Source organism: Neopsephotus bourkii, unplaced genomic scaffold, assembly GCF_033783945.1.
Source record: "Neopsephotus bourkii isolate Nb327-2 ecotype Australia unplaced genomic scaffold, CSIRO-AGI_Nbou_v1 NB_1060, whole genome shotgun sequence".
Lineage (NCBI taxonomy): Eukaryota > Metazoa > Chordata > Aves > Psittaciformes > Psittacidae > Neopsephotus > Neopsephotus bourkii.
This window is the reverse complement of record NW_026901548.1, coordinates 4507427-4535247: the sequence shown is the minus strand read 5'-3', so window position 1 is coordinate 4535247 and position 27821 is coordinate 4507427. Positions and strand designations below refer to the sequence as shown.

Below are 27821 nucleotides of genomic sequence, written 5' to 3'. Positions count from 1 at the left end.
CTGCCGGGCCGGGCCGGGCCGAGCGGTTCCCGCTGCCCAGCGGGGCAGGTGCGGTGCTGCCTGCTCGGGGAGGCCGCTCCTGCTGCGGGTTTTGCACCACAAAGATGGAGATTTACCCCACAAGCAACCATGTAAATACCTGCCAGGGTTAGAACTGCTGACAGAGCCCACACTGCTTTGGGTTGGAGGGGACCTTACGGCTGGCATGGGGTGTGCTCCGCTTGTGGAAATACACCACTGAGCATCCTGTGCAGAATCCTGGAATAGTTTGTGTTGGAAAGGACCTTACCATCATCCAGTTCCAACCCCTCTGCCATGGGCACGGACACCTCCCACTAAACCCTGCCACCCAAGGCTCTGTCCAACCTGGCCTTGAACACCACAAGGGATGAACATTCACAACTTCCCTGGGCAACCCATTCCAGTGCCTCACCACCCTCACAGGAAAGAATTTACTCCTTAGATCCAATCTAAACTTCCCCTGTTTCAGTTTTAACCCGTTACCCCTTGTCCTATCACTACAGTCCCTATTGAAGAGTCCATCCCCAGCATCCCTATAGGCCCCCTTCAGATACTGGAAGGCTGCTATGAGGTCTCCACGCAGCCTTCTCTTCTCCAGGCTGAACAGCCCAACTTTCTCAGCCTGGCTCCATACACGAGGTGCTCCAGCCCCTGACCATCCTTGTGGCCCTTCTCTGGACTTGTTCCAACAGTTCCATGTCCTTTTTCTGTTGAGGACACCAGAGCTGCACACAATGCTCCAAGTGAGGTCTCATGAGAGCAGAGCAGAGGGGCAGGATCACCTCCTTGGACCTGCTGGTCACGCTCCCTTGGATGCAGCCTAGGATGTGCTTGGCTTTCAGGCTGTGAGCGTGCACTGAAGCTGGCTCTTGTTTATTTTCTCATCGACCAACACCCCCAGGTCCTTCCCCGCAGGGCTGCTCTGAATCTCTTCATCAGGTCCCATGCACTTGTGCACGTTCAGGTTCTTAAGATGGTCTCGCACCCGATCCTCTCCTACGGCGGGCCTAGGGTCTTCATTCTCACAGTCCCTGCATCTGCCTTCCAAGACATGGGTGGTGTTGTCAGGGAATTCCCAGTGAAGACCAAGGCAAAGAAGCCATTCAGAACCTCAGCCTTCTCCAAATCCAGGGTAGCCAGTTCTCCTGATAGCTTCCGGAGGGGGCCTACGTTGTCCCTAGTCTCTTTTATTTGCTACGTACCCGTATGATCCCTTCCTGTTATCTGTAACATCCCTAGCCAAGTTTAATTCTAACTGGGCCTTAGCTTTCCTAATCTGGTTCCTAGCTTCATGGACAACATCCCTGTACTCTTCCCAGGCCGCCTGTCCTGCTTCCACCATTTATAAGCCTCTTTTTTCCTTCTAATTTTCCTCTTCAGCTGCCCTCGCAGCCTTTCCTGTGCGTGGGGCGCAGGTTGCTCAGCATGGGCTCACCCGTGATGGGCACGGCTGGGAGGACGTGGCTGGGCAGGGCTCATCCCAAGACCATGGACACATCCCAACTGCAGCACATGAGCACTGCTCAGGTTGATCACTGACTGCTTGTGGGACAGGGCAGGAGCACAGGAGATGGTCCTGGCACATCCAAAGTTGGCCAGCTCAGGCTTAACCCAGTTTATTGATTATTTAAGCACCAAAAGTGTGTCCTGTAATCTCAGGGGGTCACGTAACCATTGCCCAATGTCCCCCATGAAGCTGCACCCCCCTCAGGGCTCATCCCCATCCCCCGCTCCCAGCAGTTCTGGAACTCTGGGGTGATGTCACAGAGGGGGTCACAGCGGCACCGCCCATGCCCGGGTAACAGCACAGACCTCCACCCCTGAACCCACAGTTAGCCCCTGCTCCTACCTACGTGCTCCATCCCTTCTGCCCTGCTCCTGCCCTGCGCTTCTGCCCTACTCCCAGCCCTTTCCTCTTCTTCCATCCCTACACCTTTGTTCCTTGCTTCTTACACCCGACCTTCCTACCTGGAATACAGCCCCAGAAGTCCACCCTTGCGATGGTGGAGATGGACGAACCAATGGAGGTGGATGGGGAGATGGAAGAACGAGTGGAGGTGGATGAGGAGGTGGATGAGGAGGTGCACGAGGAGGTGGACGAGGAGGTGGACGAACCGATGGAGGTGGATGCGGAGGAGGAGGAGGCGATGGATACCAGTTCTTTGTTGTTTCTTCTATTTTTTGTTGCTTTGTTCTGTATTTTCCTGATGTTCTCCCTGATCCTTTCTCTCTTTGTATTCACTGCGATCACACGTGCTTTGGCAGACAAGGGGTTTCCACTTGCTCTGTGCTGCCCAGGGCTGGAGGGGCCATGGGGCTGGTGCTGGGGGCTGGGGCACCCCAACTGTCCTCACGTGGGCTCCCTGCCCTGGCAGAGCGGCTCTTTCAGGCTCTTTGCAGCTGTGGGCAGGGCTGGGCACGGGTGAGGGACCAAAGGTCTGGGCGCTCAGCCCGACCCCTGGGTGGCTGCAGGGCGCCTGCTCTGGTGCTGCCATCGGGCCCAGCCTGTGCCAGCGCTGACCAAGGCTCCTCGGGCTGCTCCTCAAGCTGGGGGAAACACGGCCACGTACAAGGAATCAGTCCTGGAATCTCAGAATCACAGCGTGCCCGGGCTCGCGTGCCTGCGGGGAGCAGCCTGCGCCCGGCATCCTGTTGGATGCTGCTGCCCAAACCAAGCCTTTGACCCCCTTCCTCCCACTGAGTCCCTTGGTCCCCATCCCGCAGGGTGGGAAGAGGGGCTGGGGCTGCAGCTGGTTTGGGATACCAGATGTTGGCGGCTGCAGCTGGAGCCAGGCTCACCCGCCGGTGCTCTCATGTGGGACCCGGCAAGCAGGCAGGGAGGGGGAGCTGCCAGCAGGAGAATGGCAGCGGGGTGCAGGGGGAGCTGCTGCGTGCATGAGGTGTGCGTGCAAATGCAGACGGGCACACGCGAGTTCAAGGTGCGGAGCTGTTGCAGACCCCTCCTGAAGCAGGCAGCCCTGGGCACCCGCTGCTGGCACCACATCTTGTGCTGCCCTCGCAGCCTTTCCTGTGCGTGGGGCTCAGGTTCTCGCATGGGCTCACCCGTGATGGGCACGGCTGGAGGACGTGGCTGGGCAGGGCTGAATCCCAACCCCATGGACACATCCCAACTGCAGCACATGAGCACTGCTCAGGTTGATCACTGACTGCTTGTGGGACAGGGAAGGAGCACAGGAGATGGTCCTGGCACATCCAAAGTTGGCCAGCTCAGGCTTCAGCCATTTTATTGATTATTTAAGCACCAAAGTGTGTCCTGTCGTCTCAGGGGCTCACGTAACCATTGCCCAATGTCCCCCATGAAGCTGCACCCCCCTCAGGGCTCATCCCCATCCCCATCCCCCATTCCAGCAGTTCTGGAACTCTGGGGTGATGTCACAGAGGGGGTCACAGCGGCACCGCCCGTGCCCAGGCAACAGCACAGACCTCCACCCCTGAACCCACAGTTAGCCCCTGCTCCTACCTACGTGCTCCATCCCTTCTGCCCTGCTCCTGCCCTGCGCTTCTGCCCTACTCCCAGCCCTTTCCTCTTCTTCCATCCCTACACCTTTGTTCCTTGCTTCTTACACCCGACCTTCCTACCTGGAATACAGCACCAGAAGAAGTCCACCCTTGCGATGGTGGAGATGGACGAACCAATGGAGGTGGATGGGGAGATGGAAGAACGAGTGGAGGTGGATGAGGAGGTGGATGAGGAGGTGGACGAGGAGGTGGACGAACCGATGGAGGTGGATGCGGAGGAGGAGGAGGCGATGGATACCAGTTCTTTGTTGTTTCTTCTATTTTTTGTTGCTTTGTAAATACATTTCCTGATGTTCTCCTGACCCAGTCTCTCTTTGTATTCATTGCGATCACACGTGCTTTGGCAGACAAGGGGTTTCCACTTGCTCTGTGCTCCCAGGGCTGGAGGGGCCATGAGGCTGGTGCTGGGGGCTGGGGCACCCCAACTGTCCTCACGTGGGCTCCCTGCCCTGGCAGAGCGGCTCTTTCAGGCTCTTTGCAGCTGTGGGCAGGGCTGGGCACGGGTGAGGGACCAAAGGTCTGGGCGCTCAGCCTGACCCCTGGGTGGCTGCAGGGCGCCTGCTCTGGTGCTGCCATCGGGCACAGCCTGTGCCAGCGCTGACCAAGGCTCCTCGGGCTGCTCCTCAAGCTGGGGGAAACACGGCCACGTACAAGGAATCAGTCCTGGAATCTCAGAATCACAGCGTGCCCGGGCTCGCCGGCACCGGTTTGCTCTGACAAATGCTGTGCAGAGACCATTGCTGGCCCTGGAGAACACCGGGGGTAGAGCATGCTGCCCGAGGAGCCCAGGAGAGAAGGAGCAGAAGGGAACAGCCCTGATCCTGGTGTTGATTGAAGGGGCATGGGTTCACTGGGGTATGAAGGATGTGAGCGCAATGACAGCAGAGCAGGTCCATTGCTCAGGGAAACCAGTGGAGCAGCTGGAGCTTCCTGTGAGAGCCTCAAACTTCAGCCCTCGTCTGCCGCTGGTGCAGGAGTTCCAGTTCAGTACGAGAACAAAACATACACAGATGGAATTACTGACTCTTTTCCTCCCTGATTTGCAGCAGGAAGGTACCAGAGTGCAAGCAGTGAGATTAAAACTGGTACAACAGGGAAAACATCACACTGACAGGACAATGTACTCTGTTAAGCTTTATTTCATAAACTCATGCAGAAATGCCACAAACAGAAATGACAAACAGACTATTACACAAATTCACTTATTCACCACTAAGTCATAAGGTTCCATAACTTATAAGCCATAACTCTTGATTTGTGGTGAGGCCATGACAGGTCCATGGTGGTCCCGTGTTCCAGCTGGCAATACCTCCTTCCATGGGCACATCCTCACATGCTGCCCACATGGTCCTGCAGCCTCCCTAGCACTCCCTGCACCCGCTTCAATACCTCCTCCTCATCCACACTGTGGAAGGCCTCGGTGGGGGTGATGGGGAAGGGGTGGTAACTCGGGTACTGTGTGGCTTTGCCATCCACGCCATAGCTATGCAACCACTCCACCTCCTCTGCCAGGCCCCTCAGCTTTGGCGCTGCCACCTCCAGCCACTGGGCCAGCCCCACCAGCCCTGGTGGGGCCTCAAAGGCTTTACCACAGCAAAGTACAGCAGCCACCAGCGCCTTCCCCAGGGCCTGGTGCACCTTGAAAAGCACCCAGTTGGAGCAGCAGCACCTGATGTCATTATGGGCTGCCTGAAGGTCACTCTCAGCTTGCCGCAGCCACCGCTGCGCTTCTGGGATGGATGGAGTCAGGGCCATGGCCTCCTCAATGCACAACCAGGAGCCATGGTCTTCCCATTCCCAGCAGTGGTGCTGGGCAGCACCCAGCAGCACCTTTGGCTCCCTGCTAGCACTCCGTAAGGTTGCCATGCTGTGACCTCCGCTGCCCTCTGGCATCAGGCTGCGGCAATCCTTCCGTGGCTTCCCCCTTGCCGTAGCCTCCCCACGCAAGCTCTTCTCCGGCTCTGGTGCCATGACCTCCTCCGCCTCCAGTGCAGCACCCACCAGGGCCACATCATTCTCCTCCAGAGCAAAGGCCACATCCCGTGGCTCCTGGCAGACCAGCATTTCGCGCAGCACTGACAAGGCTTGTGCATCCAGCTGCCCACCCAGGATGGTATTGATTTCCTGTGCTAGTGTCTCCAGGACCCTCAGCTGGTGCCGGCTCAGGACCATCTCTGCATGCCGGATATAGAGGAGCCGCTGGGCACCACCAGCCAGGCACACATGGACAACCCGTGGCTGGGAGGTGCCCTCTACTTTGGCACCATTGTGCACCAGCACCGTGCGGATGTCCTCGCAGCACTGCACTTTCAGCTGCTCCAATGCAAAGCCACAGTCCGCTTCTATTCTTCTCATAGCCCTGTGGCTCTGCCACTGGAGCAGGGACTCCAGCCCCATCCTAAACCATGGTGACACCAGGAGGGTCTGCAGCCACCTCTGCCCAGGGCACTGAGAACCGTAGCGGCACGGCTGCAGGCTGCTCTCCAGCTGCTGCTCTGTCACCTCTGAGAGTGCCCGTGGCCGCAGGTGCTGTGGCAGCATTTGCAGCAGCCACCAGGCATTGTGCCCAATCCCCGGTAGTTCAGCCATAAACACAAAGGTCTTCCCCAGGACCTTGGAGGTATTTGAGGACACGCAGTCATTGAAGTACAGCTCGTGGGATGGCTCCAGGCAGTCAGCAGTGCTCAGCAAGTACAGCTCAGACACGCTGGAGAAATCAGGGGCCTGCACTGCATCCCGCAGCAGCTGGAAGAAGTGGTGTGTGGCCAGCAGGACTGTCTTCTTCTGGACGGTATTGAGGGTCCTGCCGGCGTCGCTCTCCTGGTGGATTTGGGCCAGGACACGGCTGTAGTGAGTCAGTGTGGGGAGAAGGACCACGCCAAGGTGTTGCAGGAGGTCTCTATAGACACTTATGTGGGGGTCAGGTGTGAGGAGATAGGGGTAAAAGCAAGCCTCCTCCGGGAGTGCTGTCACTACTCGCCATGGCATGACCATGTCCCCTGACTTGGCCAGCACCACAGGCAGCTCAGTGAGGCGCCCTGCATCCACCTCGTTCAGATGGGCCTGCAAGAAGTTGTACACCTTGTGGAGCACATCGGCCCGCGTGTTCACCTCCTGCAGTGTCTGGCAGGCTACCCTGCACAGCTGCTCCAGGTTGGCCACCACCAGAGCAGTGGGTATCTCTACAAGGACTCCCATGGCCTCCAGGAGGTTCTTCTTGAGTGCAAAGGACTTTGGCAGGATAGCCGCTGATGTCCACAGGAGCTCAGCCACGTCTGCTTGGCAATGGTAAACACTGCCTTTCAGGGCCACAGGCTTAGTGTGAGCTGCAAAGGGGGGGTGGAGGTTCCTCAGGTTTTGGGGGATGTCCAGTGGAGGCAGGAAGCGGATTGAGGCAATCTGCTCCAGGAAACTCCCTGGGGGGGTCTCTCTGGGATCGTCCAACAGGGCACCAAGCTCTTCGAGCATCTCATGCTGTCGCACCAGCAGGTCTTCAACATGGCACCCAGCCTGAGTGGCTTCTTGTTCTATCTCCAAGGCCAGTGCCACAAAATCCTCTGCAGAGAGGCTGGTGCGAACACCTGCCTGAAGCAGGAAATCCTCAGCAGCTTGCTTGTGGTGAGTTAGCTCCTTGATGAAAGACTTGGGCACAAAGCGGTGTTGGAGCCGCAGGGTGCTGAAGGACTCTGTGTTGATATAGAAGTAGGAGGCCAGGCGCAGCACACCTTGGGCATCAGGTATAAAGGCCACAGTCCGAAAAGCTGCCACAACAGCTTCCTCCAACTTAGCATCACAGATGTATTTCAGCTTAAAGTACAAGCGCAGAGCTTCCATAAGCTGTTGTGCCGTGAGCTGGGACAGCTGGGGCAACACCACAGTCTTGAAGAGCTGCTTGTCATCTGTGACCTCCCACCCCAAATCTTTGGCCAGCTGTCGGTGCATCTTGTCTGCTGTGAGCAGCACCATGTTCTTCTTCAGGTTGTACAGGGCTTCAACACCCTTGGGCAGTTTTTGGAACTGGCTGTTGAGCAACAGCACCTTGCAGTAGGGTGCCACAGAAACGTAGTCCCCATTGTACTTCTGGAAGAGAGGCAGGAGCTGGAGCTGCTGCAGTGCCAGCGAATCCAGTTTTCCTTGCACAGAGCACAGCAGGACAGTCACATCCCTCTCTTCTAAATCTCTCCAGTGGAGATCAGCTCTGGTGTCTGCCAGCAGGGACACCAGAGCCGTGGGCTCTGTGGCTGACAGTGTCCTTGTTTTCAGGCAGTGGTAGGCAAATTCAGGAGGCAGCAGATGCTGCTGGAGCACAGGGATGCCCAGTTTGTGCAGCACCTTCCCCACTTGTGTCTCACACTCAAAAAGAACATTGGGGAGGGAGGATAGAGGCAGTCGGCGCTGTGAGCCTGGCTTATTCCCCTCAACAGGCAGCACTATCACATCCCGGAGATGATTCATGAATGAATTCATGTTTGCCTCCAACTTGTCTTTGGTCGCTGCGGATATGTAGACCACAGTGCTGAAGAACTTCCACAGCTCCTTGAGCCACTTATTCTCCTCTGTGGTCCAATTCAGGTGACCCAGTGTCTCCTGGATGAGCGGTGTGGCCTCCAGGAGGTCAAGCTCCTTCACAAAGCAAGGCAGGGTCAAGCCAGAAACCAACTTGTCGGCAAAGCGGCGGCAGTGAAGGGGGAAGAGGTGGGCAAAGGAGCTGCGGAAGACTGGGTGTTGGGTGCTGAGGGCATTCAGGCAGCCGTCTTGCGTGGCCAGCAAGGGCAGGCCTTCCAGTTCTGCCTTGTCCACATCCCGGGACTCCAGGCAGCATCTCAGCAGGATGGCACAGCTCTCTGGGGTCCTCAGGGGTGTCTCTGCTAGCATGCAGGGCACGGGGAGTGCCAGGGCCTTGAGGAAGCGCCGTAGAGAGGCTGCCTGGAAGGCAACAGCATCCACATGGGCTTCAATGAACATCTGGTATATCTGCTTCAGGTGAGTGAATGGTGGCACCAGGTTCATGTTCAGCTGCTGCAGCACCTTCTGGAGAGCTGGCTCAGGAGCTGTCTGAAGGAAGTATGGCTCTGTTAGCACATTCCCACCACCTGGAGATGCCCAGGTCACTGTCACCACGCTGTCAGGTAGCTTGCTAAGTGTCTTGATGTGGTACACAGGCACCAGGGGTGCACAGCTGAGGTGCCTATAGACATTCCTCACCAGGTCCTGAAAGGCGGGTTGTGCTTCTTTCACAACAGGGAAGAACTGGAGGTAATGGAAGACCAGCTGCTGCTGGCAGACCTTCAGGGACTTGTACTGGAGCCCTTCAGGCCCCAGGGCTTTCCACTGCCTGGTGAGAAAGGCACAGTATAGTGGAGCCATCAAGCGCTGGAGCAAGAAGCTGTTCCAGGCTGCCTCTGTGCTTCCTGAGTCCTGGCGGAGAATGCGTCTGGCTGCATCCACAGAGAAGTTGGCATTGATGTGCACAGGTAGCCCTGTGCTCAGCGGCAGTGGGAGGGTGCAGAAAGCTCTGCCTGTGAATGTACGCGAGACCAATGGCTTCAGGCAGGCAGCCACAGCCCCATAGGGCAGCCTCCCAGGCACTGGAGATTCCTCAGTCCCCTCCTGCACCCCAATCTGAGAGATCACCCTCCACACAGTGCTGGCCTTGGCCCTGCTGGTTTTGACTTTCATCATATAGGAGACAGAGGTGGGGCTGTTCTCGTCCATGTCTTGGCTCAATCTCACTTGATATGCCCGTCTCAGCTCTGCATCACGATCTGTCAGCTCCGTGTCCACCCGCAGCCTCTCCAACAATTGCTCCCCATCTGGGGGGATCTCAGAGAAGATCACGGTGCGGACGTGCCGGAGGAAGAGCACCAAGTCCTCACCTTCCTCAGCCAGTACTTTCTCCATTGCCATGATGTCGTGGTCTCGCACAACTGTTCCAGACACCCTGGAGAAGATAGCCCCAGTTGCAGTGCGGAGGGGCAGACGGAAAAGGACACCCTTGTTCAGGTTGAAGAGGGAGGGTAAGAAGGTGCCATAAATATCTGGGAAGCTCCTCTTGAATTCAGGGGTGACAGCAAACATCCCACCAGGACTCTCAGTTGTGGCTGTGGGCACGTAGTAGAGATGAGGATCAAAGACACACAGGGCACTGTCTCCAGTGAGGAAGGCTGGGCAGTCAGTAAAGTGATAGACAGTGTTGAAGCCAAGGCCATATCTGCCTGTGACATTCTGCCGGCCTTGCTTGCCACCCACCCCCAGAAGCTGAATGCCTTCAATGTCCTGCTGCTGGAAGGGGCTGTCATTGTAGATGCAGAGAGCTGGGCCCTGCAGCGATGTCCATTTCTCACCAAAAGTGGCATCTGCTGGGTGCTGCCGGCGGTCCCACACGAAGTGCACGAGCCTTGCACCAGCATCATCTGCGTTCTGGACCAGCTCTGTCACGATATCACGAGCAGATGCTGGATACTCACCCAAGATGTTCTTCAGCCGGGTAGGCAAGTCTTCATGGGCACCAAATGGCTGTGCCCAGGGGCTCATGCCTGCGATGAGCAGTTGGCTTTTCTCCAGTGCTCGGTGACGTGTGGTAGGCACACCGCAGCGCTGGGCTGTGGCTCGGGATAGCTGTTCGTGGCACAGCAGGATGTCTCTGTCCATCGGCATCCATGGCATATCATTGAAGTAGAGCTTGTCCCGTGGACGCAAAACGCCCTCCTGGTCGGGTAGAAAGAGTCTTTGGGTCTGGTAGGCATCTGGCTCTTTGTCATCTAGCATCAAGCCAACAGACACCAGCCGCAAGGCCAGAGCCAGCTCCGCGGCAGGCAGGGGCTCTCCAGCGTGCATCTCTGCCAGGGTGTGGAGGACTCTGGCATAATCATCCCAGGTGAAGGTGTGGCGCAGCCCCACACACTCCCAGAGTTGCTTGTAGGGTTGGTACTGCTCTGGAAGCTGGTGAAGATATGGGGCAGCCTTAAATGACAGTTTCTCAGCCACAGCCATGACTGGCACAAAGTGGGAGCCCACCAAGATGAAGGGCTTCTTTTGGGCCGCTGCAGAAGCCACCTCACCCCAGATGGAGTGGTCTTTCTGGAGCAGTGTGTGCAGGTAACTGTAGCAGCAATGGGCGCTGTCCTGCAGGTTCTTCAAAGGGAGAGCATTGGAGCTACAGCTCAGTGCCTCCAGCTGCTCAAGGACTGCAGCTGCTGGTATCTGCCGGTTCAGTCCCAAGAAGGATTCCACTTCCCTGGAGAGGCTGAATTTTTCCCCCAGCACTTTAGGAGCAAAGACAGGGTGGATGAGTCCCACTAGTGGGGCTTGGAGATAGAGCTGGCCAGCAGGCAACAGCACATGTTCACCAGTTGGCAGTGTACCAGGGAGGAAGGGCACAGACTGGAAAGCTGCCTGCATGGTGTTGTTCACCCTCTCCTCCACTGCATCCTGAAGCAGCTCAAGGATGCAGGCAGCCCTATGGTAGCCTTTGGCATGGTCCTCAGTCCAGATAGGTTTCACTGTCTTTGCCCGTTCCAGCAGCTCTGGCAAGGTCGTTTTGTCCTTAACCATGCCCAGCCTCTCCAGTTGGCTTAGTATTTCTGGGGAAAGGAAAGCATCCCCAGTGGGGAAGCGCCCATCCTTAGGGTCATATAAAGAGGCAGTGCGGCCTCTTGGATGTACCAGGCAATTGATGAGCTGCAGGTGACCATGAGGGGTGGCAGGAATGCAGGGCACTGTCTGCAGCACTTTGTTGATATCATGGTGGTGCATATCCAGTGCATGGAGAAGCAGTGGGTCCCGGTCAACAACAGAGAGGTCTTTCAAATTGGGAAGCACAAGCTCGCAGTAAAAGCGGGGCCAGTCGTAGATGCCATCCTTCACTGCCTCCCCGAGGCCCTTCTGCACCTCCTCTGGCAAGGCCACAGCTAACAGGGGATGGGGCAGGGTGGTGGCAAAGACACGCTTTGCCAGAGCGCCCAGCTTGGGGTGTTTGACCACAGCTTGGTGCAGGAAGCGAGCGTCCTGCAGGGAGCACCATGAGCGGCCATCAGAAAAGAGCCTGAGGCCATTCCTGGATGCCACAGCTTGATAGAAACCAGTCACAGCCTCTGTAAAGGGGTAACGGGCGGTGTTAGCGTCCGGCCAGAAGGTGTGATATTCATAGTTCTCCAACTCACCTGCCTCATGCATGGAGTGGAGGAGATCCAGTGCCCGGAGCCAGGCAGCAGGCACAGCATTGCGGAGCAGCATCCGATTCCATTCACCTCGCTCTTTTGTGTCCCACAGCCCCTTACGGTTTGAGAGGACGTTGAAGGCCCCATGCACATGGATTGGCAGCCCTGAGGTGACTGGCATGGGAAGGTGGCAAAAGACTTGCCCCTCCTCGGCATCCAGACGTGGCACCCACTTGCCGCCTGCAGTAGGGGCAAGGGGAAGGGCCACACCAGCCATGGGAGGTGAAGGAGGGTGCCCTGCCTGTGGATTCTTGTGAAACAGTTCCAACAGCTCCTCCTCACCATGACACACCAAAACTAAGTAGTGCCACGTGGTCTTGGATGCTTCCTCGCGGGCTGTGAGCTGTTCAATGGCTGCCCAGCTAGGGGGGTCCCCAAGGGTGCCCAAGTCTCGGATCTCCTTTCGCCGCAGCGTGGCCAGGGGCATGGTATCCTCCGCAGAGGTGGCTGTGTCTGGCAGCATCTCCAGGGACATCTCTCTCACCTTCCGCAGGAAGAGCAGCAGGAGCCGGTTAGAGCCAAGGAAGCTGGTGCCAAGAGACCGAATGCGCACTGTACCAAAGGCCTCTGAGCAAATCTTTGATGTCAAAGCTTCCTCCTCAGTGCGAAAAGGCAGACGGAAAAGGCTTCCTGGAAAGGGTCCTGCCTTAGGCAGGCGGCACCCAAAGATACCGTGGTAGGGCCGGAACTGCTCAGCAAAGGCACGGAGGATGCGTGGTCGGCTGGAGAAGTCCAGGCGGATGCCGGGGCTGCCAGCCCTGGGGATGTGCTTGCCCAGATGGGTGCCATTGGGATCAAAGATGAGCAGTGTTTCCCCACTCAGCACTGCCGGCACATCTGTGACACGGTAGACAGAGCAGAAGCCCAGCCCAAAACGCCCGATCCGGCCTGCCTGGCCCTCCTTTGTAGCAGCCCCAACCCGTGTGATGTTACGGAGGTCATCCTCTGTGAACAGGGCATCGTTGTAGGCCCAGAGGGCTGGGCCATGGCAGGCGCCCATGCCGGGATCTAGCAACCCAGAGGTGGCCTTTCTGCAGCGTCGCAAGTCCAGGAGGAAGCGGCACACGGTAGCCCCAGCATCCTCTGCATTCTGCACCATCTCTGTGAAGAGGTCACTTTCATCGCCGTACTCCTGGAGGATGTTGCGGAGCCGTAAGGTGATGGATTCCGAGGGGCCGCAGGCGGTGAATGGCTCTGGCCCCAGCACCCGCGTACTGAGCAGCTCCGTGCCAAAGAATGTGGCTGTGCTGGATGGCACTGCCTCATGCACCACCTCCTGAACATCCTCCTCTGCATCCAGCTCCATGTCCAGGTACACGGTGGTGGCAGCCGGACGGAGTGCAAAGCCTGAGCCCTCCAGGATCCTCACAGGAGCTGGCACCGTGCCCTCACCCTGGTGCCCTCGACTCTTCAGCCACTGCAGGACAGCTACGACCACCCGCAGCTCTGCTGCAGTGCCAGCTCGGGAGCTGCGTGTGTCTATGTCCTCCCCAAGGCGGCGCAGAGCTGCTACTGCTCTCTCCTCACTTACCCTCATCTCCACCCCCCAAGCCCTGAAGAGGCAGCTGTAGGGCAGGAAGTCAAGGGGCACCCGGGGCACCAGCATCCCCAGCTCCAGCTCCTCAGGGTAGCTCAGCACGGCATCACGGGGCAGGACAAACCCAGCTCCAGTCCACACCACAGCATCGTCCGGGGCAGTCCTAAAGGTCTTTAGGTTGTCCTGCATGTGCTGGTAGACAGGCCGGAGCGCAGCACCTACCTCACCCATGTCCCTGCGCCCTGCCAGCTCCCTCAGCTGCTTCCACACTTTCTCTGGTGGTGGAGTTTGGCTCAGCCCCAGCTTCTTCTCTGCCTCTGGCCCAAAAGCAGCAGTCAGATGCATTGCAAGCCCCACCAGGGGCTGGTACTGGGTGGACCGCAGCTCCTTTGGGGACAGGAAGGGCCGCCCAGGCTTTCCAGTGCACTTGGAGCTCGGCACCCACGGCAAGGACTGGAGCTGTGAGAGCTGCGCATTGCTGAAGCCAGACAGTGCCTTGGGGTGGTTGCAGACCTTGATCAGTGCCTGAGCTCTGCCCAGAGCTGCCTTGTCACCCGGACTCACGTGTGCTGCAGCCTTTAGGATGTCCGAGGGCACCAGGCACCTCTCACCGTGCCGCAAGCCCAGGGTTCTCAAGGCGCGGAGGACAGGCGGGCTGCGGAAGGCAGCAGGAGGAAAGCACTCGGGGCCCAGCAGCGCCTGCAGGGTGCTCTCGCAGGGGTCGTAGAGGTCTTGTGGGCACGCAGGGCCATTGGGGGTCTCCAGGAACGCCAGCTTGCTGCAGGCCTGCTTGAGCGGGGGGCTCCGTGCAAAGAGGATGTCTCCGTTCCGCAGCACCCAGAGCAGCAGAGCCTGTGTCTCAGCTGCCCGCCCTGCGTAAGCACCTCTGGCCACAGCTCTGACGGCCTCCAGCATCACCTGGACTACACTGATGAGGGGCTTCTGGAGCCTCCCCAGGAGCCGACTGTCAGCTTCATCTCGGCACTGCAACACAGCCTCCGGCAGCACCACATCTCTGGGCAGCTTCAACTCTGGCTCCATTGCCAGGGTGTCACCGGCTGGTACCAGCTCTGTGGGCTGCGGGGTGGCCAAGCAGGGCAGTGGGGTGAAGAGGGGCAGAGCAGCCAGTGTGGCCCTGTCCTGCTTTGTCAGGGATGGGATGTCTGCCAGGTAGAGCCGGAGGGTGTCCACATCCACAGCAGGCAGCGAGGCCAGGCGGGAGGCCACAGCTGCAGCCCCCTGCCTGCCCAGGGCCCGCAGGGCATTGAGTGGGGATGGAGGTAAGACATAGCGGGGCAGGCAGCTGTGCCATGTGCCTGGAGGCACCACTGAGCAGCCCAGGACCTCCAGCACAGAGCACACAGCAAGTGGCAGGTGCTGGTCCTCCCATGCCTGGAAGATAAGACTGGACTGGGGAATCAGCGGAGCCAGGCGGATGCTGGGGGCATCCAGTGGGGACAGGGCAATGAGAGGGAGCCCCTCCAGAGGGCCCAGGTCTTCCATGTGGTGGGCCAGGAATTGCCACAGGGCTGGGAACCAGGAGGCTGGGGGCTGGGGGGGGCCTTGGTCCAGGTACCAGGTCACTGGGGTTGAAGACGGGGAGGACCAGGCAGGAGGCAGGGCCGAGCGTAGTGTCCGGGCAGTCACGGCTGGATCCAGCAGGACCAGGTTGGGGAAGAGACCTGTGTGTGGGAGCAGAGGCTGGGTGAGGGGTATGTGGGAGCAGGGACCTGGAAGAGGGAACCCAGGGTGTGGGGGAAAGAACCTGAGATCTGCAGGGGATGGGGGGGTGGCATACTGGGGATAGGAGGAGCTGGGCTCTGGAGGGATAGTGGAGGAATAGGAGCAACAGCGGAACCCCCGACTCGTGGCAATAGAGAAGATCCAAGAGGAAAAGGGGTGTAAGAGGGACCAGTATGGGAGGCCACAGAGGTCCTTGGTTGGGGAATAGAGGGAGAGCCAGGATCCAAAGGAGCACAGAGGGGATGGGAGAATGTGGGAAGAACAGCAAGGACAGCAGAGTACCCAGGGGTACAAGGAAATGCAGGTACTAGAGGTGGCCCTGGGCTCAGGCAATGCACCCCAACCTGGATAGACAGGGACATTTGGGATCTACACAATGGAATGCTGGGGGAAGCCCAGGAAGTGGCCTCAGTCAGGGGATCACAGACCCCAGGTATGTACAGGGAGCATCACTGTGGTACAGGGGGATACCCGGGCTGCAGAGGAGCCCTGGGATGTACAAGGGTACCGAGGGGTGTAGGGCTGAAAGGTGGTGCAGGGACCCCCCATCTCTTACCCGCCTTGGCAATGCCTCGCAGGAGGCTCTCCAAGCCTGGCTCCAGGTCTGAGGGCAGGAAAGACCCAGCCAGGCCGGGCAGGAGCTCCCTGTGGAGACAAGCAGAGGTGCTGGGGGACCAGAGGGGTAACAGGGCCCAAAGAGCCTCCTGGACCTGGCTCTGCTCCCGCTCGGTGATGCCATGAGGAGGGCAGGGAGGTGACCAAGGGTCCAGGCTCGGCTGTGGCCCCTCTTTCAGCTCAGGAGCGGGAGCTGTGCCCTGGGCAGGCAGCCTGTGTGCCCGCTCCCACGGGGAATGGGGCTGCCCGGGGCCACGGACTCACCTGGGGCAGTCGCATGTGTCCACGTAGACGACGTCTGCCGCGGTTCCAAAGGCCACAAAGGTCCCATCGGCACGGGGCAGGAGGGGAAGCCCCCGCAGCTCAGCATGGCACCCATCCCCGGCCACATAGCGCAGCAGTGCCAGCCGCTCCCCCTCCGGGATGCCCGCAGCGCCGTGGCTCCGCAGCACCTCCCGCACGTGTCCCGCCGTGGCCTCCCGCACGCCCTGCGCCATCCCCAGCGCCAGAGCCCTCCTGACGTGGGCCGGGACCTCAGCCACCGGCTCCCCGGCTGCCAGCAGCAAGGCCCGGACCGCGCGCTCTGCGTCCCCCATGGCCGCGGGCAGCAGCAGGGCCTCTGCAGCCCGGAGCCGCCCCACGGCCCCCGCTGCGGCTGGCACCAGGGTGCGGGCGGCTGCCAGCCCCCGGCACACGTGGGTCACCAGGCTGCGGGTACGGCCACAGCCGGGTGTGAGCTCAGGGTCTGGCCATGTGCTGTAGGCATCGGTGCCGGGCAGGGCTGTGGCCACAGCGGCCATGTGGCTGTAGAGCCGCGGCAGGAGGCCGAGCAGCAGCAGGGTGTTCCAGCGGGCATCGTCTTCACCCTCCTCACCCTCCTCGGGCCAGCGGAGGTGGCGGCGGTCGTCGGAGAGGGCGAAGGGGGCACTGGCATGGACGGGCAGCCCTGTGGCGGTCTCGTCAGTGGCTGGCAGGGGTAGGAAGCAGCACAGCCGCCCTCGGCAGGGCCCGTGGAGGGGGTGCGCCAGGCTCAGCTCAGGGCAGCACCCCAGCTTTGCCCCCAGCTTCACGGCCGGACCCTCCGTGGCCCTGCCCGTGGCCACCAGCCACTCGCTCCTGTCCCCCACTCCATCCCCATGCAGGGCCAGCAGGCACCATGCCAGGCTCAGCCCCTCGTCCCCTGGTGGCACTGGGACAGGGAGAGGCAGAGGGGATGCCGCGAGGGTCCCCATGAGCGTCCGGACCCCATCAGGGGCCACGTGGTACAAGGTCACGCGGCGGATGTGGCGGAGGAAGAGGAGGGCAAGAGGGGCCTCGGTCAGGAAGGTCTGGAGGAGGCTACGGATGCGCTCGGGATGGGAGACCCCTGCAGCGATCCCCGAGGGCTGCCGGCGGAGGGGGAAGCGGAAAAGGGTGCCCTGGGCAGAGCCACGGCGCTGCCCCACAGCCTCCAGCCCAGCCCAGAAGGGCTCGAAAAGGCCAGGAAGGTCCTGGGCTGCAGAGACATCCCAGCGGGCACCGGCGCCTGGCAGCACCCGGCATTCGGGGTCCAGCACCCCCAAGGATGGGGGGCTCAGCACACCTGGGAGGTCTGGAGACATGGGGACCATGAGCCCACAGGGATGGCATGGACGCCACCGCCTCCCCACATCATCCCAACCCATCGGAGTCCCAGGTTCCCACCCGCTTACCCTCAAGTGCAACCCCACAGCGCCTCCCATGAGCTGAAGCTTAATCCCACTTCATCAAGCCCCCCTCAGTCTGCCCCTGCAGCCCTGCCCCCCATTGCCACCCCATCCCTGCCCCCCATTGCCACCCCATCCCTGCCCCCCATTGCCACCCCAGCCCTGACCCCATTGCCACCCCATCCCTGCCCCCCATTGCCACCCCAGCCCTGCCCCCCATTGCCACCCCATCCCTGCCCCCGTTGTCACCCCAGCCCTGCCCCCCATTGCCACCCCAGCCCTGCCCCCCATTGCCACCCCATCCCTGCCCCCCATTGCCACCCCATCCCTGCCCCCCATTGCCACCCCAGCCCTGCCCCCCGTTGCCACCCCATCCCTGCCCCCCATTGCCACCCCATCCCTGCCCCCCATTGCCACCCCAGCCCTGCCCCCCATTGCCACCCCATCCCTGCCCCCGTTGCCACCCCAGCCCTGCCCCCCGTTGCCACCCCAGCCCTGCCCCCCATTGCCACCCCATCCCTGCCCCCCATTGCCACCCCAGCCCTGCCCCCCATTGCCACCCAGCCTCTCCCCAGCATCCCCCCAGCTTCAGGTGTCCTCACTTCAGACACAGCCCCCCCATTTCACCCACCCTCAGTGACCCCCCATCACCCACAGCCAGTTCAGTGCCCCCAGTACCACCCATACCCCCAGTTCAACTCCAGTTGAACCCCCAGTGCCACTCACCAGTGAGGTGGTAGACGGAGGTGAAGCCCAGGCCAAACCGCCCCACGGTGCCGGGGTCCTTCCGCTTGTGCGACACCCCTGGGCTCAGGATCCCTGCCCAGTCCCGGGGGCACATCAGGGCATCATTGTAGGCCAGGAGAGCTGGGCCTGGGAGGGCAGGACCGTGGGTTAGGGGAGGGTTGGGATGTGCAAGGGGAACTGTGACCCATGCTCAGTGTCCCCACAGCCTCAGTCCCCCCTCCAGTCACACAGAAGTCCCCCCCAGTTCTCTGTACTGAGTCCTCCCAGTACCCTCAGTGCGCCCAGCACAGCGCTGAACACCTCCCTGCTGCCAGTTCTCCCAGTCCGCTCTGACTCCTCTTCACCCACATCCCCCAGTCTCCCCCAGTGTCACCCCTGCCCTTTGCCCCCTCTCTCCCAGTGCCCGCAGTGCTTCTCACCCTGGGTGCCCTCCAGCCCTCCTCTGCCGATGTCGAACTCCCTCTCATCAGACACGAACACGACCTCCTTAGCGCCGGCATCGTCAGCGTTCTGCACCAGCTCCTGGAGTCGGGATTCAGGGATCAGTGCCCCCCCCATAGCCCGCAGGGTAAAGCACCAACCCGCTGGGCACCGGCGTGCTGGGATCCTCTCACCTTGAGGATCTGCCCCCCGTCGGGGTACTTCTGCAGGATGCTCTGCAGGTAGTCAAGGAAGACGGGTGCCCGCTGGCAGAATGCCTGCCTGCAAAGCAAAGAGAATGGGGGCTCCAGGGGTAACCAGGACCCCCATGGAACCCCAGGATGTCCCCTTCTTCGGGGGGGGGTCAGGGGCTCCATCTCCCTACAGCACCCCCTGAAACAACCACTTCAGGGATGCCCCCCCCTCCCCAAGCCCCCGTCTCTCCCTGGGCTGCTCCAGCACCGAAACTTCCCTTCAGCCCCGCATGATCCCCACCTCCCGCAGCAACCCTTGGGGCTCCCCAGTCCCACCGACAGCCCCAGTGACCCCGGCGGGCTCCAGCCATCCCCCCCCCGTCCCCCATAGCCCCCCAGGGTCCCGCTGCTCGCACTCACGCGTCCGGCTGCGCCGTGCCCATGACCGGCAGTGCCGGGGGGGGCGGTCCCTTCCCCCGCAGCCCCGGTGGTTTCGTTTCTCCGCTGCACCCGCCTCTCCTTTCCGGGCATTTTAATCCCCAGAGCTGGAGCAAGAGAGGGGCCGGGACACAGGGGCAGGGAGGAGGCGGTGCGGGGGGAGGGCAGCAAGATGGCAATGGGGCAAGGGGACGGGATACGTGGGGACACGGCCATGGGGCAAGGACCGTCAGGCGATAGCAATGGGGGTGTGGCTGTAGGGTGGGGGCCATTGGGGATAGGGGTATGGCTATGGGCTGGGGATGATGGTAATGGGGCAGTGGGGACACAGCTGTAGGGATGGGGCTACTGGGGTATGGTGATGGGTCAGAGATTGATGGGAATGTGTCTATTGCACAGAGCACAGTGGGAGGGCACGGCTATGGGACTGAGGCCATGGAGCCATGGCCATCGAGGAGGGCTTCAGGGGCATGGTTATGGGGCAAGAGGTGTAGGAATGTGATTCAGAGCATGCAAGACCATAGCAGTGAGATGGGGTCCACTGGGGTATGGCCCACAAGACTGTGGGGATAAGGCTGTGGGCAGGTGGCCATGGGGCTATGGCAATGCAGTGGGACCCATGGGCATACAGCTATGGGGTGATGGAGTTACATGGGACACAGCTATGGGGTAGGATTGCTGTGAGCAGGGGCACATCACCACGGCACGTGGGGATATAGTTGGAATTGCTATAGGCTGGGGGACAGTGACATGTGGCTATATGATGGGGCATGGGGGGACATAGCAGTGGAGTGGGAAGAACATGGAGACATGGAAATGGGGTAGGGAGGAAGTGGAGCATGCGTATGGGGTGATGGGTACCTGTAGGAGGGGACAACTTTGGGACATGTCTGTGGGATGGGGGAGGCGTGGCCATGGGTTGAAGGGCTGGGTGGGATTGATGGGAGGGAAGGCTCCGCAGCTCTCTTCCAGCTCCCCATGCCCTGGGCAGAAGGTAACAATGAGCCCGCCTGACTCCTTCAAACAAGTCACCTCTGAGGGGTGTCCCTACCTGGGTCCCCATGAACACACAGCCAAGGCACAAGAGCTGTGTGGGGACAGGGAGAACAGGAGGGCACTGAGAAAGGCATCTTCAGGGACACAGGCAGTGGGGAACAGTCCCACAGCCCATCCTTTCCCTGCTCCCGCATCACCCAAAGCATCTTCCCCTATTTCATTAACCCTCCGCTACCACCAAAGGGAACTCTGGCCACAGCACTGGGCAGCCCAGACCAGGCAGCTGAGGATGGAGGCCAGGTTGTTTGGAGCAAGGAGCCTGTTGTTGCTCCAGCACAGGACAGGGGAGGCCTGGACGGGTGCTCCAGACCTACAGGTAGAAAGCGTTGCTAGTATCGCTGCCCCTGCTCTAATGAGAGAGGCTATAGGGCAGGTGGGATGGAAAGGGAGGAGGCCAAAAACAGCCACAAGAGAAGCCAAGTTAATTCCTTCCTGTTCCGCTCTTGGAGTCACCAAACTTGTGCCATAGCAGTGGGGAGAGCACAGTCTGGACATAGCCTGTGGCCAGACCAGCCTTAACCTGCCTGAGGGGAGACTGAGCTGAGCTCTTAGGCAGAAGCTCTTCCCTGTGAGGGTGCTGAGGCGCTGGCACAGGGTGCCCAGAGAAGCTGTGGCTGCCCCATCCCTGGCAGTGCTCAAGGCCAGGTTGGACACAGGGGCTTGGAGCAAGCTGCTCCAGTGGAAGGGGTTAGACCTGGGTGAGCTTTAAGGTCCCTTCAACCCAAACCAGTCTGGGGCTCCATGACCCATGGGATCCTTTCCGTCTGCACTGTGGTGGGGGCACCATGCAGGGCTTCTGAGCCTGACAAGGGGGCATGGCACAGTGCCGAGGACTTCCCGGCCTCAGTGAGCAAGATGTGACAACAAATGGAGCAATAACCCACCTGGTTTAGGGGCAGAGAAGAAAAAAGGGAGAACAAAGATCTTACATCCCTTCAGATGCTGGGGACATCTCCACAGTTGGCTCCATCAGTGCTGCAGGAGCGTGGGGGGTGTCCTGCCTCCAAAGGGACCTAAGATTCACTTGCATTCTACATCTGCTTTTCATCCAGTCTTACTGGAACAGTGATTTTATGGTGTCACGCGTTGCTGGACCCTTCTCACCAAGGAATCCTGCAGCTTCCCCTGCCCTGCTTACAAAACATCGCCCTATTTCGCAAAGGCTGAGAAACCATTTCCCCTTCAAGTGACCAGGGCTGAAAAAGAAACGAAAAGCCCAGAGAGCTTTACTGCTAAGGTCAGCAGGATCCTAAGAGCACATCGTCACAGATGCCCAGCTCTGGATTGGTGACTTGGACATCCTGGTTCCCGTTCAACCATCCCAGCCCCGCAGAAGCCATGCAATAGGAGGTGCTTTGTGGCAGCGGGGGGATATCGGGACCCACAAGAAGCTGCTCAGTGCCTCCAAAGCCTTCCCTTGCCTGAGCCAAGGACAGAGGGAGCCAAGAGGGACATGGTGCTGGCCGTGACCCCTGTGCTGGCCTTCGGTGAGTGCCAGGGGCTCTGGGGGTCTCAGAGGGTGGTGTGAGGGTTCCGGACCCTCTGCAGAGGCATCACACAGCTGCTTCTCTTGCAGGCACTTGGCTGCTGGTGCAGAGCGAGGCTGCAGCCGGTGAGTACCACGGGAGGGAGATGGGGAGCTGGGACACTTCTCTGCTCCCCCACCCCAGCACCGCAGAACAAACCTCACCCCTGTGTGGAGATGGGGCCTGAAGCCACCTCCAGGCTCGCCACGGGGACTTGTGTCAGTGTGGCAGCGTCTGTCCCTGTGCAGGTGCCCCCACCATGGCAGCGTCTCTGTCCCTATACAGGTGCCCCCACCATGGCAGCGTCTCTGTCCCTGTGCAGGTGCCCCCACCATGGCAGCATCTCTGTCCCTATGCAGGTGCCCCCACCATGGCAGCGTCTCTGTCCCCGTGCAGGTGCCCCCACCATGGCAGCATCTCTGTCCCTGTGCAGGTGCCCCCACCATGGCAGCATCTCTGTCCCTATGCAGGTGCCCCCACCATGGCAGCGTCTCTGTCCCCGTGCAGGTGCCCCCACCATGGCAGCATCTCTGTCCCTATGCAGGTGCCCCCACCATGGCAGCGTCTCTGTCCCTATGCAGGTGCCCCCACCATGGCAGCGTCTCTGTCCCTATGCAGGTGCCCCCACCATGGCAGCGTCTCTGTCCCTATGCAGGTGCCCCCACCATGGCAGCGTCTCTGTCCCTATGCAGGTGCCCCCACCATGGCAGCATCTCTGTCCCTATGCAGGTGCCCCCACCATGGCAGCATCTCTGTCCCTATGCAGGTGCCCCCACCATGGCAGCGTCTCTGTCCCTATGCAGGTGCCCCCACCATGGCAGCGTCTCTGTCCCTATGCAGGTGCCCCCACCATGGCAGCGTCTCTGTCCCTGTGCAGGTGCCCCCACCATGGCAGCGTCTCTGTCCCTGTGCAGGTGCCCCCACCATGGCAGCGTCTCTGTCCCTATGCAGGTGCCCCCACCATGGCAGCATCTCTGTCCCTATGCAGGTGCCCCCACCATGGCAGCATCTCTGTCCCTCTGCAGGTGCCCCCACCATGGCAGCATCTCTGTCCCTATACAGGTCCCCCACCATGGCAGTTCTGTCCCTATGCAGGTGACCCCACCATGGCAGCGTCTCTGTCCCTATGCAGGTACCCCCACCATGGCAGCATCTCTGTCCCTATACAGGTGCCCCCACCATGGCAGCGTCTCTGTCCCTATACAGGTACCCCCACCATGGCAGCATCTCTGTCCCTATACAGGTACCCCCACCATGGCAGCGTCTCTGTCCCTATACAGGTGCCCCCACCATCTCCATCTTCCTGAAGCCGCCTGGGGTGATCCCCCCCGGAGGTTCCACCACCATCTGCTGCAGCTGCCAGTGTGACGAGGGGAGCGTTGTGCTCTACAAGGACGGCAAACGGCTCCGTGCCCGGGAGCTGCGCCATGGCAGGGCCGAGTTCCCCATCTCTAACGCCACCCAAAAGGATGCAGGTCCCTACAGCTGCCATTACCTGGCTGGAGGCACTGTGCTGGCTCGCAGTGAGACCCTGGAAATCACGGTGAGAGGTGAGGGATGTGCGGTTACCCCTTCAGTGGGGTCAGGCTCCAAGGGGCACACAGGGATGCACTCGGCTTCCCCATGCACATGGTGGGCAGTGTTTTTCCCCTTCTTCCCTGGTTTGGAGAGGTGGGGACCATCTTTACCTGTGCCTGAGCGAGGTGCAGGGCTCATGGAGATGCTGCTGGCTCCCAGCACCATGTTAAAGCCCAGCACGCCTTCCCATGGCCTCCTCTCCCAACAGAGTTCCGTCTCCCCAGACCCGTCCTCTCCATCCTGCCGGGACCTGAGGTGGCTGCAGGAGCTGCTGTGACTTTCCGCTGCACCATCACACACACCGGTGCTGGCTGTTTCCTGTACCGGGAGGGCCAGGACAAAGCCCCTGACTTAATTCATAAGGATCAAGATGATTTCAGCCTCCCCCGAGTGCACAAAGGCAACGAGGGCCGCTACAGCTGCCAGTGCTACAGCGGGGCTGCTCTGGTGGAATGGTCTGATGTCAGCAACAGCCTGGATTTGGTGGTGAAAGGTGAGACATCCCCCAAGCTGCATCTGAGCCTTCTCTTCCTCCATTGCCACACCCTGGAGGAACTAGAAAAGAGGATGTGGAGGAGGAATCAGGTGCAATAGGGGTTCAGGCAGAGGGTTACAGCTTCCTGCAGACGTGTGTGAACCTTGCCAGTTCCTCAGAGACCCTACAGATGACACAAGGCTGGGGCAAGGGTCCCAGTAACAGTTGTACATCTTGTCACGGTGACACCGTCTGGCTGAGGGCCAGTCCCACATCTGTGTCCCACTGTTACCAGTGCACTGGGTGGGTAGGGGATCTCCCAGGGAGGTAGAGCCCTTGGGGCTCCCTGTGAGCCCTTTATCCCTCTTTAGCCCACCAGTGCCTCCTTGCCCGTGTGTCTGTTTGCCCTGGGAGCCCCATGTGTGCCCCTTGTGTCCCCTGCTGCCCCTATGGGAGGGCTCCTTTGGTCTGTCAGCTCCCATGTGAGGGTCCCCAGTGACTGTCCCTTCCTGCAGATTACACCTGGAGCAACGTGGGGCGCCTGGTCCTGGGTGCTGCTGTCCTGCTCCTGCTGGGGCTCATCGTGGCCGAGGACAGGCACAGCCTGCCGTGCATTCTGCCTGCGGGGAGAGGTGGCCACCAGGCTGCTCCCTGCACCCAGAGCTCCCTGTGACCGGGCCAGGATGGCATCACTGGGACTGCTCCAGCATCTCCTCACAGCGGGATAAATCACCGCTCCCCACTGGCTGCACCCGGGGACATGGGGCAGGATGGGAGAGAGAGAGAGACCTCATGGCAGGGGGTGAGCCCTCCCTGCGGTGTGGGTGCGTCTGTCCCTTTCCTTCTGCCACCAGGCCTGAATAACCAGTGTCCAGCTGCAGAGACTTCCACTGCTCACAGTCGTTTATTACTTTAAAACACTGACGAAACACAGCACGCTGTCCCCTATATATATAAATTTACTTTGAGACAGCTATAAATTTATATATATAGGACCTTTAAACCTCTTTATACTCAGGACACAAAGTTCCAGAATAGCTTCACTGGCTACAACAGAAGCAGTCTCGTTATGAAAACACAAACCTCAAAAATGGGGGGGGGGGGGATTAAAAAAACAAGTGCAAAATGAATGAAAGTGCAAAAAGGTTTCTGCTGCCTCCTGCCCCTGCACCTTGCCCTGGGCCCCTGCAGGGATGAGCAGCCACCGGGCCAGAGGGAAGGGGTGGATGGGAGCAAGCGAGGAACACAAGAGGCTGAGTCCCATCCCTCTCCCAGCTCCCTCAGCTGCACTCCCAGCCCCAGCTTTGCCACTGCAAAATCTCTGCCAGCCCTTCGAGGCCATTTGGAGGGTTTCTGCCTTGTCTCCATGGACGTGGAAGGCACCAAGGGAAGGCAGAGGCCTGCACGGCCACGCTCCTGCCTGCTCTCATGGAGATGGAGACTGTGGCCTCGCACCACCACGATGCTGCCCATTTCCATGTGGAGGGAGAGGCTCCAACTGCTCTCAGGGCACCTGCAGCCCCAAAGACACTTCGTGCCCGAGTCTGCAGCACATGGTGGGACATCTCCCCAAGCCAACAAGAGCAGCAGGAGCACAGGCTGGGGGCCTCTACCTTCAAACCCTTCAATGAACAGCTCTTCATTGACTTGGCAACGTTGGCTGCAGCCACATCTCTCAGAAAGACCCCAGCGAGGAAGCTGTGGCCACACTCAGCCCCCACTGTCCTTCTCCAGGGCCTCAGTGACCCAGCAGTGAACATCCCCCTGAGGAGCTTGGTTGCGCAACAGGGGAAGGATGAAAAACTTTGGTGCTTCTGCCTTGGTCACAGCTGCCCTCGATGCTGCCTGAGGGGGGACTCCCAGTCAATGCTCTATGGAGATGGCCCTGCTGAGGGCAGGGGTGCAGCAAACCTTCCTTCTCCTGCCTTCCTGCTGGGACCAGAGACAACCTCTGCCCCTAGAGAACACAGCACCCGAGATCCTGGCCCAGAGCCTGCTGCCTCCACAGCCACAGAGACCACTACATTAAAACAGCAACGCTCAAACAGCAGGGGAAATGGTGTCATGGTACTTCCACAAACACCCATCCACACACACACACACACACACACACAATGCTTTGGGTTTGGTTTTAAAGAAAACAAGAAGGTTCTAAGTTTTAACAGTAAATAGCCCTTGACCACCGAAAAACCCTGTAACTCTCACCCAGATGAACCCAGAAGCTTGGCACCCAAATGGCTGAGCTGGCCCAAGAGGCTGATGAAGTGATGCTGGAGACAGCGGGTAAGCGCGTGTGACAGAGGCCTCACACCACCCTTCCAGTGGGGCCAGTTTTCCTGGCAGCACCTCCCTGAACAGAGACCTGGGGTCCAACTGCACAGCCAGGCCCCAGAGCCAAGGGGAGCACCTCGGCAGCACTGTCTGGTTTGTGATCTCACTCAGAGGGAGGCCAGAAGAGCCCAGAGTAAGGCAGCACCCCATGGGCAGAGCTCCCTGCTGGTGCCCATGCAGAGCATGGCTTTATCACACCCAACAGCAGAGCAAGAGCTGGTGGGGGCGGTTGTACTCAGTGTTGTGGGTCAGCCGTGGTGTGGCTCTTGGCTCCTCTTCCCCTCCAGCAGGGATCTTCTGAGCTCGCCACCACCTCTGCTCTGCAGGGCAGCACGAGGCTCTCCATCCTTCACACTGGTTTCAGATCCAATACCAGGGCAGTATCTTCCCTCCCAGCACCTGGGGCCGGGCTTAGTCCCTTCCCCAACAGGAGGAATGAGTGAGCGCGGCAGCGTGGAGCAGGCCAGGAGAGGATGCTTCTGTAAGATGATTCCTCACAAGCTCAATAACCATGTCCTGTGAAAGGAGCGGTTCCATTCCAGATCCCAGCTGGAGAGTCCCAGCACTGTTCACAGTCTCACAGCTGAAGGCCCCAGGGCTCCTCTTCTTCCACCTCAGCACACAGTGGCCCCAAAGAGACTCTCCATCAAGTGAAGAGACCAACGTCAGGGCCATTTACTGTGGATCAAGGGTGACTTGGGGAGTAAGTGCGGGAGCCAGAGACACGGCTGTTATTCCCACCCCTCTTCTCTCCACAGCTGGCCACAATGCAGTGCTTGAAGAGATGGAAGAACATACAGAAGGAAAGGAGAGGGAGAGCTGCCTAAATCAAACCCAAGCATTGACAAAACAAATACACGGAGTAGTTGCAAGTCCTGTGTGAAGAGCAAGCAGCAGACGTCTCAAGAGCAGGTCAAATGTGACCCCAGATATTCAATAACAAAGTGCTACATTTCCATGGGAAGCCTTGAACAGATTGACCCAGGTGTGACAGTGGCTCCCAAGGCAGTGCTGCTCCAAAACACATTGCTGGTGCACTTGCTAAGATCTCTTCATCCCTGTCTTTGGGCACTGGGAAAGGGGGAAAGAGTGTTTTGCTACTCATATGTTGTTCTTGGGAAAGGGAAAGAAAGTGGATGTAGGACTTGGATCACATCACTGTAGGTCTGCCAGGATCCCCAGGCATGGAGGCTTTCCTAGCTTTGGAGTCCATTAGAAGGGACAGCATTCCCAAAGTGCCTGCACCCTTGTTGAAAAGGTGTTATGTTACTGAAGGGACAGAAAGAAACCCAGATAACTGCTGAATCGCTTCTAGCTCTGCAGGTGAGGGATCCAGGGCCAGCAGAGGATCCTGCTCTTCACACAGCAAAACCCGGGGGCCCCGTGAGGGCAAAACAGGGGGAGAAGGTGGCTTGGGAGGATTGAGTCAGCCAACTCAGGAACACCTTCAGAAACAGATGTGCCCACAGAGGAATGGATGCTTCTTATCCTTGGCAGCTGTCTCTGCTCTAGAAAGGGCCTTGCTCCCAATACATGGAACAAAGAGGGTCCAAATCTCCTTTGCAGAGCATTTCCTAATTGCTGCAAGGGGAACAAGTTAGCCAAGCATCCTTGCTCCCAGAGATGTGCTGGCCATGACAGCCTTAAGCCCAAGAGGAAATAAAGCTTGCTCTGCACTCACCAACCCAGGCCCTGT

The 27821-nt window shown here is 59.6% G+C and overlaps 2 protein-coding genes across 2 annotated transcripts; one reads left to right on the top strand and one right to left on the bottom strand.

Annotated features, from left to right (window-relative positions):
* Nucleotides 1-4330: 4330 nt before the first annotated feature.
* LOC133216526 (sacsin-like) lies at nt 4331-18904 on the bottom strand. The gene is made up of 6 exons (XM_061361288.1): nt 18722-18904; nt 18527-18629; nt 18087-18233; nt 15940-17266; nt 15617-15705; nt 4331-14999 (listed from the first exon to the last, which is right to left on the bottom strand). Exons 1-6 carry the CDS (start codon nt 18902-18904, stop codon nt 4891-4893), a joined length of 11958 nt encoding a protein of 3985 aa, XP_061217272.1. The 3' UTR covers nt 4331-4890.
* A 2506-nt stretch (nt 18905-21410) lies between these two features.
* Nucleotides 21411-24727, top strand: LOC133216743 (immunoglobulin superfamily member 1-like). Its single transcript, XM_061361722.1, has 5 exons — nt 21411-21702; nt 21792-21827; nt 23022-23291; nt 23528-23812; nt 24310-24727. Exons 1-5 carry the CDS (start codon nt 21669-21671, stop codon nt 24465-24467), a joined length of 783 nt encoding a protein of 260 aa, XP_061217706.1. The 5' UTR covers nt 21411-21668; the 3' UTR covers nt 24468-24727.
* The last annotated feature ends 3094 nt before the right edge of the window (nt 24728-27821 follow it).

Bases quoted from the DNA above. Each gene is read 5' to 3' on its own strand.
- LOC133216526 (XM_061361288.1), bottom strand. From the start codon at position 18,904: ATGGAGCCCCTGACCCCCCCCCGAAGAAGGGGACATCCTGGGGTTCCA. The intron at 18,630-18,721 runs GTGAGAGGATCC...TCCCGACTCCAG, and splicing joins ACGGGGGGCAGATCCTCAAG to GAGCTGGTGCAGAACGCTGA. The intron at 15,706-15,939 runs GTGAGTCCGTGG...TTGTCTCCACAG, and splicing joins GACACATGCGACTGCCCCAG to GGAGCTCCTGCCCGGCCTGG.
- LOC133216743 (XM_061361722.1), top strand. From the start codon at position 21,669: ATGGTGCTGGCCGTGACCCCTGTGCTGGCCTTCG. The intron at 21,703-21,791 runs GTGAGTGCCAGG...CTTCTCTTGCAG, and splicing joins GACCCCTGTGCTGGCCTTCG to GCACTTGGCTGCTGGTGCAG. The intron at 21,828-23,021 runs GTGAGTACCACG...GTCCCTATACAG, and splicing joins GCAGAGCGAGGCTGCAGCCG to GTGCCCCCACCATCTCCATC.